A 12776-nucleotide genomic window follows, 5' to 3' on the forward strand; every position below is an offset into this window, starting at 1 on the left:
TTTCGTTTTCCACTATTCCCTGGGTAACAACTCTTGCGCTTTTTATGTAAAATAACGTAATCAAGTGAGGGCCCTATTTCCTTTGGAAGTATTAACGTTTCCCCTACACCATTACATCTTATTTCAGGCAAAGAAACCTCTTATTTTCAAACCACGGAGTTAATATTTATTCAGATTGACACATATCTTCTCGAAGGAGACGAAGGAAAGCAGGACAGTTTTAAAGGTTTAGTGGTTTCTATTTTTCTTCGTCCACATTCTGCAGTGGAATATGAAGTAGCGATGTTAAGGGTACCTCTTAAGGCTATGGAGATGAACATTTGAAAAACCACGTTCCTGAGAACCAGTCTGTGCTCCGGCCACTAGGGTGCGCTGTTCTCCTAACCGAAGTCTCCACCAAAGAACACCCTCACCTAACTTCGTGGAATTGTGTTCACAACTGTGAATACAATTGTGTTCATTTCCTTGGTTCATTTCCTTGGCAGCACTGGAAGGCTGACCAGCCCACAGCAGCAAGAGTGTGCACCTGGTACTATAAATGGTGAAACAAGACAAAAATAAACTTCCCTTGGCTTGTTTGTATTTCACAACTCAGGGCTGAATGAAGGGGTGATCAACAGTATCCAAGGTTCAGGCGCTCCTTGACACCTAGCTAGAAAACCCTACATGCAGAATTTGCGTGGAACACTTCTGTTTTTCAGGGTGATTTATATTGTGTAGAAGCAACCTCAGAATCTATTGAGAAAAAAATCCCAGGGTGCTCATTCAGTTATTCCTATCACAAATATTTTCCTATGTTGATGGTATTCTATATAGAAAGGGGCATGACCAATGAGTCTTTATTAAAGCATGCATAAAATTACCAGACTGGATTCACACAGGGATTCAACGCATTCAGATGGGTCCAAAATATTCTTTACCTTCCCTGGGAAAGACCCGAACATGCCCGTTCCCGGCTCACAGCTGGGCAAGGTGGAGCAAAGAAAGAACACTGACCTCATTATTAAAAATGGAAAAGCCTGAGATCAGAGCCACAGTCTCTCTCCCTGACAAGAGAATTTTTTCCAAGTGTGGTAAAAAGTACAGAATAGGAAAATTACGATTTTAACTATGTTTAGTGTCCAGTTCAGTGGCACTAAGTACATTCACATTATTGTTACCATCCTCACCACAGCCCATCTCTCCCTTCCCCCACCCCTGGTAACTACTGTTCTACTTCCTGTCCCTATGTATTTGACTACTCTGGGTACATGATGCAAGTGGAATCATCCCATATGTGTCAGTATATGTCTGGCTTATTTCACTCACTGTAAAATGTTTTCAAGGTTCATTCATGTTATGGCATGTATTAGGATTCCATTCCTTTTTAAGGCTAAATAATATTCCACTGTAGTCTAAAAAGTGTTCATGCCCCCAAAGTAGTTTCCACAAAGGCATCCTAGACTCTACAAATGAGGACTCTCTTCCTGTAGATGCCAGACACACATCTGTTGCGATGCTTACCCAAATCTGTTACTTGCATACCTGTCTTACCCTCCACCAATTACATGTTTCTGCTTTTTTTAAAAAAAAGATTTATTTAATTTAGAGAGAGAGTTGAAAGCGCATGATTGGGAGGGACAGAGGGAGAGGGGGAGAGAGGAGCTCAAACAGACTCCCCACTGAGCTTGGAGCCCTACACGGGGCTAGATCTCATAACCTTGAGATCAAGACCCTGAGATCAGGACCTGAGCCAAAACCAACAGCTGGACTCTGAATGGACTGAACCACCAAGGCATGCCAGATGACATGTTTCTTATTTTTAAAGATTTTTATTTATTTATTTGACAGACAGAGATCACAAGTAGAGGCAGAGAGGCAGGCAGAGAGAGAGGAGGAAGCAGGCAGATGACATATTTCTTAAAGCCAGGGCCTTCACTGAAGTTCCACCTACACCTCCCTCAGCTTTGTCTTTTCCTTCTGTAGAGAAGCTCAATACACATTTGCTGATTGCATCATAATAGGCAAGGTAACCAAGGAGATGACATAGTGAAAGAATGCAAAATGGTAGCATTTAAAACTGTTCTTTGAAGGCATTTTGGTGATGCTAAAACACATTTTTTGGCGATTGATATCCTAAGATGCACCTCTAATGTGTTAAACAGGTTTCTAAAAATGGTCTTATTACTATTGTGAATTTATCTCATAAATTCAAATTAATGTAAGTTACTTGCTACCAAAATGAATAACCAAGAAAAATAAAGCTATTCTGGGGTATATAGTCGTTGGTATTGGGTATTAAAGATGTTATCTGGGGTCTTCCTTCAGCCCTAGTCCTGATTTATTTATCTATTTTGTGTGGGTTGTGCAGTCTTGATATAAAATTCCAAAGCCCATAGGTAAGTAGTTGTAAATGGTAACAGGCTTATTTAAAAGCCAGAACTTGAAAGAACGGTGGTAGGGAATGTGTATTCTAAGATTATCTCCACCATAGTTTCTGGCACATGGTAAGCAAGTGATAGATGTCTGTTCATTGATGTATATTAACTTTACTCAAATGGGTGTGCATTATTCCAAATTCCAGAAACATATTCATATATACATAATATAACGTTCTTCCTCCATGACTTATCTGCAAGTTCGAAAAAGCTCAAAAATTTCTAAGATAACAGAACGTTTGTACTGAAGTCTAAATATGTACTAAACAGCATACTGCTTTTTATTAAATTATATATGTGTGTAATCAGACATTTGTAAACAAATGCCAGAACTCCACAGTCTAGTCTAGTCTCACTGTTGTACTGAGAAGAAAGCAAAATCCGTAACAGCTACTCACGTAAACACACAGGGCAAGAGGTGGGATTAGAAGCCCTATTTCCAAAATGCTACTTCCTGTATGTAGGATAAATTAATCCAAACCAGCTTTAATCAGCATAACAAGCAAGACTGTAGCCATTGTTCTCTTCTAAAGGACGCTGGTATACCTGTACCCCTTTCCCCTTCTTACAGAGCTTTAAAGATACTCAAGCATACCTGGGCCCATTGCCCTTAGTGTTAACTTGTTCTGCCTCTTTGGGTTAAGATCAAGTTTATGTGAAGACAGACCCAGTAGCAGAGGACAGAGTTATTTTAAGACCAGTGGGAAATTTTTCCTGTCATACCCCAAAATATCCCTTTTCTCCTTAACAATATCTTGACATTCCTGAACAAAGAGTAGTTCCTTGCACTTGGCAAAATAAAGTCCCTAAACACAACTCTTCCCTCTCTCTCTCAATCCGCAAGATGCAACACATTGCTTGAGATTCAGAGCAGATTCATAAGGTTGATTTCAGAGCAGTTACTCCACGTAATCTGTCTGCAGAGAAGAAAACATGAATGTTCCAGGATTCTTAAAATAATGGCAGGACAGTGAAGAGAGTATTAACAAAACATCCCAAGGAAACATAAAGGAAAGTGCAGGAAAAACAGGGAGAGGTAGCAAAACCAAACTTGTATTTGGAATGTTGACATTGAGCTCAGGGGTTGTCCTATGCTATATGCTCATTATTTATTAGTCTCCCTTTGACCTTGACACTAATCTCTCTCTTTCTAAACTTCATATTCTGCCCTCTTCTGCCAGCGTGATGTACCCATTCTTCTCTTTCTTACAAAACACCAATTGGACAGGCATTTATTCTTGGTAACTGTGGATCACAATAGTGGCCATATACCTCAGTGATTGACCCATCGATCTACCTACCTAACTACCTTTCTCACATTTTATTTGTCCATTCATCCATTGATGGATCTTTAGGCTGTTTCTATGTCTTGGCTATTGTAAATAATGCTGTAGTGAACATGGGGGTGCACCTATCTTTTTGAATTAGTGTTTTTATTTTCTTTGGATAAATACCCAGAAGTGGAGTTACTATGTCACATGGTAGTTCTATTTTTAAATATTTTAGGGACCTCCACACTGTTTTGCATATGGCTACACCAGTTTACATTCCCACCAATAGTCCATGAGGGTTCCCTTTTTGACACATCCTCACTATAACTTGTTATTTCTTGTCTTTTTGATACTAGTCACTCTAATAGATATGGGGTGATATTTTACTGTGGTTTTGATTTGTATTTTCCTGATGATTACTTGAATTTCCTAATGATGAGTACTCTTCATGTACTGGTTGGCCACTGTCTGTCTTCCTTGGAAAAAGGTCTATTCATGTCCTCTGCTTGTCTTTTAGTTGGATTATTTTATTTTTTGCTATTGAGTTGTATGAGTTTTCTGTATATTTTGGATATTAATCCCTTATCTGATACATGATCTGCAAATATGTTCTCCCATTCAGTAGATTGCCTTTTCATTATGCTGATGGTCTCCTTTGATATGACTTTTTTTTAGTTATTTTTATTAACATATAATGTATTATTTGCCCCAGGGGTACAGGTCTGTAAATCATCAGGCTGCTGTGAAGTTTGTTTATTTATTTATTTATTTATTTTTAAAGATTTTATTTATTTATTTGACAGAGAGAGATCACAAGTAGGCAGAGAGGCAGGCAGAGAGAGAGAGGAGGAAGCAGGCTCCCTGCTGAGCAGAGAGCCCGATGTGGGACTCGATCCCAGGACCCTGAGATCATGACCTGAGCCGAAGGCAGCGGCTCAACCCACTGAGCCACCCAGGCGCCCCTGCTGTGAAGTTTTTGAGTTTGATGTAGTCCCACATGTTTATTTTTGCTTGAATGCAGTCAGATCCAAAAAACCTCTTTGTCAAGACGAATGTCAAGGAGCTTACCACCTATATTTTCTTCTAGGAGTTTTATGGTTTTAGGTCTTATATTCATGTCTTTAATCCATTTTGAGTTAATTTTTGTGGATAGTGTCAGATAGGGCCTGGTTCCATTTTTTTGTACGTGTCTGTCCAGTTTTCCCAACACCCTTTATTGAAGGATTGTCCCTTCCACATGGTATATTCTTGGCTTCTCTGACATCATGTATTTTTTTTTTCTTTCTTGTCTCCTGCAAATCCCAAATTCAGTGCTGATTTTTTTATGTGAAGGCTTACATTTTACACTCTAGCCTGAAATAATATTTCTCTCCAGTATCTTCCTATGAACAGACACTTAAAAAAGCGAGGTTCTTAAGAATTAATAATAACATAATTTAAAGTTTAAAGAATAAAAATTAGGGATATAAACACATGCTTCTCTTTTCACTCTGCCATAATTGCAAGTTTTTATTTTGGACCCTCAGCAACTCATAAAAAGAAATGATCAGTTTAAACTGGTAGCAGACATAGGAGAATTATCCTAATCTAGGAGGCATGAACATGATTTACTTCTAGTAGCCTCCGAAGGCCAAGTAAATGATCTGTTTCCACTACTGACCTAAATATGTGTAGTCCTTGATAGGGAGTGCTTAGGCTTTGTAAAATCATTTTGAAAATAATTTTTCTATTCAGTGTTACAGTCTTCATCATTTCAGGGGAGGTGTGAGGATAATATTCTGGAACTTCTTATTTTCAGTTTGAATACACATAGTTCATTAAAATCTCCTATTTTGTGGCAATATTATTCTTCCCCTTCTTGGTATCGACTTCCACTTTCTTTAGTCAATTAAGGGAAATTCTCAACAGTATTTCGGTTATGTTTGTCTCATTTCTCCTGAGGTTTCTTCTCATGCTCCATGAGAATTCCAATTCGACGGTGATATCTAGGCTGTGTTGTCATGGGAGGTGTTTCTTCTGTTGTTTTAATAGAGAATGAATACCATGAAGGTGAAATCTTTCATTTATTTATTTTGCTTGAGGTCATCATGGTGTGTGGGGACAAAGCCACTGAAGATTTCAACAAACCTTGATCCCAGAGTCCTGGGATCAAGCTCGGCATCAAGCTCTCTGCTCAATAGGGAGCCTCCTTCTCCCTCTCTCACTAACCCCCTGCTTGTGCTTTCTCTGTCAAATACACAAATAAAGTCTTAAAAACAACAACAACAACAACAATGATTTCAATAGTCCTGAGGTCAGCAGGAAGGCATATACTTAGGAGGGCAGTAAAATGTCACTTACTACAATCTCTTAATTCACATAAGGTCTTCCAACCACTTGGACTCAGCTTCCAAGCTGTAACCGCTTCTCCTAACAGTTTTTAGAAAGAGGAAGTCTCGATGTTAAAAAATGCTTTGCTTTTCAGTTGTGCCTACAAAAAGTGTGTGACTAATGTGCAGACATTCCAAATACAGTAATTACTCAGGAAAGCCTAGCATGTGGTGGGACCTTCCCAACATGAAGTTAGAGGAGGTTATCTATCAGGAGCGACCTGAATTTAAAGGGATGTTCAGAGACTTGGTTAAAGTTAATATTCACTGGTTTGCAAAAAAAAGATTTTGCTATTTTGGAGGAACACTGTTTTGCTCTTAGTAATGCAACTGAAAAATAAATGGCCCCTTTCCCCTCCGCGTTTGTTTGTTTGTTTGTTTTTTCCTTTTTGTATACTCACTGCTACAATCACATTTTTCTTAGAGTAGCTCAGGTGATCTTTTAAAGAAGAAAACTGGATGGCATCACACTAGGTTAAAATTTCCCCAGGCTTCTGTTGTGTTGAGAGTGAATCCAAGCTCATTTCTAGCACCTTCCAGCTCTCGTCTTCTTCCACGGTTTCGTTTTACTCCAGCTTTTCTAACCATCAGTTCCAGCCTCCCCATTCTGCTCAGGAGACCATGCTGGTTCGCAAGCCAGGGTGCCCGTCCTTGCTCTTCCCTCTGGGACTCCTTTCCAAGATCGTGTGCTGGTAGCTCCTGTTCCTTCATATTTGAGCTCAGGTGGCACCTTCTTTGAGCTATTCCATGTAGCTCCTTCAAATTCTGTATTCAGGAGTTAAGAGCAGACTTTCCAAGTATCCAAGCCTAGAATAGTTGTTTCTGGGGGCAGAGGAAATCTGGGCCAATAGTGCCCAAATCTAAACCGTGTGTCCACTAGAAAGTTAGATGTAATGTGTATCTTCTCGACATATCCACTTGACGGAAGGGCTAATAACAACTTCCCTTTTGACTAAGTGTTTTTCTGCTCTATTTGCGTTATTGTAGTTGGATGACCCAATGCATTAGGGGATTCCGATTCATTGCAGTTTCACTTGAGCCACTCCAATCCCAGACAGGAACGTTGTATTTCAAAATTTGCCATTTGCTTAGTTTATATATCCAATAAGTAGTTATTGCACACCGACCATGGGCCAGGAATTCTCTCAGCCTGTAGGGGATTCTGCAAAGAAAAGTCCCTGCCCTTTGGGGATTTTTGCTTTACCGGGGGACAAAGAACCTGAATAAATGACTACTTTAGTTCAGGAGTAGGTCAGGCAAGCTTGTCCGTGACGGCGACATTTGAACAGGTGCAAAACAAAGACATCTTCTCCTAAACACTTTCTTTCCCCAGAATACAGAAAAAAAAATAACTATTTTCCCTTTTTGCTGTTCTTAAACATATACCACTTCTGTGGAAGTTGTTTATTTTCATGACTTTTGATATCACAGCATGAAAACACATGAAACCAGTGGCAAATCTGAACATTAAATGCAGAATATAGTCAGAAAAATGTTTTGGTCCAAGCTGTTCCTTTCTAATCCTGTTACACCTGCTATTGAAATGACAGCTCACAAAAGAGTGATATAATGACACTGTAAGACTTTGTTTAAAAATTAAATAAGAATAATTTCTATCTCACAATTGATTCTGCGCATATACAACACAATGTTTGTATGTTGTTGAATAAAGTGTTCTATCATCACAATTATTTTTAAATTTTATGAAATATACTTGGACACTAGATTAACACACATGTATTTATAAACAATGGTAGAACTTAAGCAGAAATCATATTTTGTATATGGAAACACCCAAGGAATACTCTTGATAGGTTCTTACCGGGGTAACTGTCGGATGTCTCCAGAGTACTGTTCATATTTGTAGTTGACCACATACCATTGGGAACTGTAAAATTTACAAGCCTGAAAGAAAAAAAAAATGACAATTAAAAATTATCATTAAAAAGATCAGATGCCCTGGCAAAAAGCACAGCGAATATAGTTCTCGTAATCTCTGGGGTAGTACTAAGGTGACTATGTCAGCAATTTTAAGGTAGGTAAGGGGCTTGCTCACTATAACCATTTTGTATTTTCAGGTGAAACAGAGCTCGGACCTTTCCCAGACTCTTGGACGAGGAACTACTCAACATATTTATTCTATTTTATGCCATCAAGGAAAGCTTAATTTAATCACCCCATGAATCATCCCAGATACATTGCTAACGTCAAGCACTGTCATTTTTCAGCTTTTCTTAGCAACTTCCCATTATTTAACAGTTCTTACATTTCTATGTAATCTTTTCATTGTACTTTTAGCCCATTTCTGCCCATTCTTGAGTCAGTAACTTATCTTTTCTCTTCTCTGTGTCAGCGGTGTTGTCAATTTGAAATCAGTTTTTCAGTTTTACCTCAGTGTTTTCTCAGGGCTGGCCTTCTCCATGATTACTCATTGATTTTTATAAATATATATGAAAAAAGAAGATCAAAACTTGATATGTCAATGGATGATTTTCCAGTACTTACCGATGGCAAATATTTCCCAAATACCTACCATGCACCTAGCAATGTAATGACCATAGTAATGGGGGTTTCACTAGGTGTCCTTTTTTTTTTTTTGAGAACATGCTTGAGGTGGAGAGGTAAGGGGGGTGAGGGGTAGAGGGGTGGGGGGGGGGCAGACGGAGTGGTAGGTAGAGAATCTTAAGCAGACTCCACACCCAGCATGGAGCCCCAAGTGGGGCTGGATCTCATGACCCTGTAATCATGACCTGAACTGGAATCAAAAATCAGATCCTTAAGCCACTGAGCCACCCAGGCACCCCTCCCTAGGTGGCTTTTAAGATTCCTTTTGATTCTAAAACTACATGAACCTGGGGATTCAGCAGCTGACATGACGATTACAACGAGATCTTGTCTCCTCCAGTGGAGAAAATGAGGAACAATGTCTCCCGCAATGTGAGAAATAAAGATCTATGGTTCTTGGGCCCAGGAAGGGGACAGGCAAGGAGTTATGCATGAGAGAAAACACTTGGGGTGTGGAAGTGCTACAAGCAAAGGAAACACTGTCACTGTCTTTGTAGAAACAGAAAGTGGGAGAGAAGGGCCCTGAAGTTGCGGCAGAAAGGTTGATGGAGAGCACTGGGTGCAGGCAACTGGCTCAAGAGGCAGAGAAAGGCAGGGCGAGGGGAGAGTAGTTGGGTGTCCTCAGCAGCTCTGGACTTCTCTGGCCTCGAACTTTCTCGGTGCCATGACTTTATTTGTTCCGGGAAGCACCCGCAAATGGGGGATAGGGGCTAAACAAGGCATGAACCTGGGACCAAGACTGGAGTAGGAGAACGTTGTAGAGAGTAGTGGAGAAAAGCAGCAAGACAAATGGACGTGGATAACTGCAAGGGGAATTCAGGAGATGGGGGTGGGAGAGGGGAAAGGGAACATTTAGCTAAACCTATGTGGCTAAAATGAAATCACTTAACTTGCGATTCCTGAGCCAATTCTGCAAATCGCATGTTTCTGGAAAGAAGAGGAAAATTAAGCCCTGATAGGCTCCTTGGCTAAAAAGTTCTATCTTCATTTAGATAAAGATGCCAAGGATTCAGGCAAGGAGCATATGGGCATGAGGCATCCCACGGTCATGGGGACAGAGCATTCATGATCACATTTCTTTTTCCTCTTACTGCCTTTTCCCTATTCCTGGCGATAGCTCCCAAATGCAACAAAATATATTTAGAAAAGGAAAACAAAAAGCATAAAACCTACTCCTTTTTTGCATTCCCTTTCAAACTTTTTTTTCTGGTATATAGTTTTACCTGGTCCCCCTCTGAGTGTATATTTGAACTTGAATGTTGTTTTTTTAAATTCACTTAATGGCATATTCTATATATTTTTACATTGGCTTTCTAAATTTTATGACCATTTTAAATAGGTATAATAAAATATCGTATCCAAATTTACTAGTCCAGTCTCCTAGTTTGGGAGGTCATTCATTCATTCAGCAAACATCACTGAACGCTTACTAGGCTGTTCCAGGTGATGTGAATACATCGGTGAACAAGGGAAAAAAAGGCATGCTCTTTTGAAACTTATGCCTTGTGAAGAGCTGGTCAATAAACACAAAATAAGTAAATTGTGTATGTGTTGGAAAATGGCAACTGTCATGTGAAAAAAAGCAGAACGGGGTACAGATAGAATTGGGGAAGGGGGACAATTTAATAGAATGTTTAGGGTGGGTACTGCAGAGATGTTAGCATTTGAGGAAAGTCTTCCAAAACAGGACAGAGTGAGATGGTTATTATAGCTCTACAAATTTTGTGCCATTGTAGAAAATATGCGGTTTTTTAAAATAAAAATGAGTCTTTCATAAAAAATGAAAATTAAAAAAAAAACACAAGTATTCAGAGTATTTGTTCATGCAGTTGGTCTTCCTATCCTCTCCCAAGTCTGACCCATTTGTGGTTATTTTCTTAGGATAGAGTGCTCAAAGTATTTTAAGGATTCTTGGTAAAAACAAACAAACAAACAAACAAACAAACAAACCTGCCCAAACAAAGTGCATTTGTTATAAGAAAAAGGTAAATTGATGGTACAGCTCTGAACCGGGATTTACACAGCTTTCTTTTTGTTCTGGAACTAAACTACTAATATTGACTTTCAACGTGACTTTTGGTCAAATCATTTCATTTATTAGGATCTCAGATTTAGCTAGTGAACAACCAGAATATTAGATTGGATTGAGAAATCTCTGTCCCATAATATCCATCTCTACCCTCCCTAATCGGAAGATTTTAATGGGACAAAGATGCACTGGTTTACTCATTACCCTTTCTTACCACTGAAAGTATCTATGTTTAGTTCCCATAAACATGTATATTTCATGTGTATTTCACATGATAATGTGTCACCATGATACACAATGTGTCACAGGCTTAACTGAATCTGAGATATGTATGTCCTGAATCCCACCAACCCCAAATGAATGTGGAACTTTCTTATATTACTATAGTAGCAAAGAAGTACTTGTTTTCTGGTTTGGAGTGGCACCCAATGGTTAGATTCCACACTATTAGGTGTTAGGTGCTTTACATAGGATTTTTTTTTTTAAAGACTTTATTTATTTGACAGAGAGATCACAAGTAGGCAGAGAAGCAGGCAGAGAGAGAGGAGGAAGCAGGCTTCCGCCTGAGCAGGGACCCCAAGGTGGGGCTCGATCCCATGACCTGAGCCAAAGGCAGAGGCTCTAACCCACTGAGCCACCCAGGTGCCCCTTTACATAGGATTTTAATGAGATCACTATGAGATTTTATATCTATTTTATAAATCACAGAGGCAAGGAGAGGCTCAGATCATTGCCAAAGGTCCTACACAAGATAGAATTGTAGGCACATGTGGACCATCATTCCAGATGTTTGTGTGGCATTTTTGCTTCTGTCTTGGAATCAGACAGACCTGGTTTTGCATTTTGGTGTTAGCTGTGGGATTTCAATTAAGTAACTTAGTATCTCTCAATTTCTTTATCTGCCTAAATAATACCAACTTCATAAGGATCTAATAAGAAACTTCCCATAAAGCATCTAACATAGGTTAAGTACTTAATAAATACTTGCTTTGAAAATAACCAGTTTTCCCAGCATGTTTGACTCAGTGTAAAATTCACATTCACAAGAGTTGATAAAGCATCTAGTTTTTCTTGATCTATGATGTACAGTTTTGGAGAGATATATTAACTCTGATTATCAAAGAAGTCTGCTTTAACCAAATTCCTTCTGAATTTATTTGCTATGTTTCACATATCTGATGGTGGGCAGATGAAGACTGGGAGAGGGTGGAGTAGATGATCCTTAAAAATCCTTCTAATTCTGTGATTTCTTGGATTCTGAGACAGCTAGTGCATTTTACAAACACATAAATGTTTCTCCTGCATAGTAATGGCATTTTGGAAATGTTATGCATAGAAAATTATTCTCTATTCTTTGTTCCAGCCCAAACAGTCATTCTCATTAAGAACTATTTTAATCATGACTACAACCCCTCTTTGTCCAAAAACTAAGCTGAAAGGACCTGTTGCAAATTCAAAGTTCCAGGCTACCACTCTGCTTGTTACAGCAAGTGTTCCATTTCCCCTTTACTAACTCCCTAGCCCACGACACGGGTTTCAAAATGCCAACTCCTTATCCTTGCAGACTGCCAACACCTACTTCAAAGAGGAAGACTGAATATCCGGCAAATGTGTGCTGAGCTGGTAAATTTTTCTAAACAGCAATGCCCCAATTCACATTTTATTAATTTATTATGTTTGCCTGTTCAGCTTTTATGCTTGCTATCTCTGCTGTTATGCGTTCAGACACAAAAAAGCTGAGCTAGGTCAACATGCTCGAAGGCTTTTATGCCATTACGATAATGCTTCCTAAAGTGCATTGTGTTCATTAGTTATTAGGGATTGTTAATTAAAATGCAGATTCCTGGGTCACACATGAGATCCACTGAATCATACTCTTCATGAGGCTCCCAAATCCATCATTCCACTGGAGTGGCGATGGGGTTGTCTGTGAACTGAAAGCATCAAGGTCCTGACTTTGTACTGTGAGCTCTAGTAATTGAGGTTACCCTCCAGCTGAAAGACCAGGGGACGTATCATCTCTAGCATGGCATTTTTATTTATAGTGGACGTTCAATATTTGTTTGAACGAATGTATTACCTATATCCTTTTTTCTTTTAGAAACAACTAAACATGACACTGTGA

The 12776-nt window shown here is 39.2% G+C and overlaps 1 protein-coding gene across 8 annotated transcripts in view; it reads right to left on the reverse strand.

Moving 5' to 3' along the window:
- DOCK10 (dedicator of cytokinesis 10) overlaps positions 1 to 12776 on the reverse strand; it is a 269317-nt gene that overhangs the window by 108125 nt on the left and 148416 nt on the right. For all 8 annotated transcript variants that reach the window (XM_059393595.1, XM_059393597.1, XM_059393600.1 and 5 more), the window contains exon 4: positions 7880 to 7962. In XM_059393595.1, coding sequence (XP_059249578.1) covers positions 7880 to 7962 — 83 coding nt within the window. The remainder of the gene's footprint in view (positions 1 to 7879; positions 7963 to 12776) is intronic.

The sequence above is a fragment of the Mustela nigripes genome, chromosome 3 (genome assembly GCF_022355385.1).
Source record: "Mustela nigripes isolate SB6536 chromosome 3, MUSNIG.SB6536, whole genome shotgun sequence".
Taxonomy (NCBI): Eukaryota; Metazoa; Chordata; class Mammalia; order Carnivora; family Mustelidae; genus Mustela; species Mustela nigripes.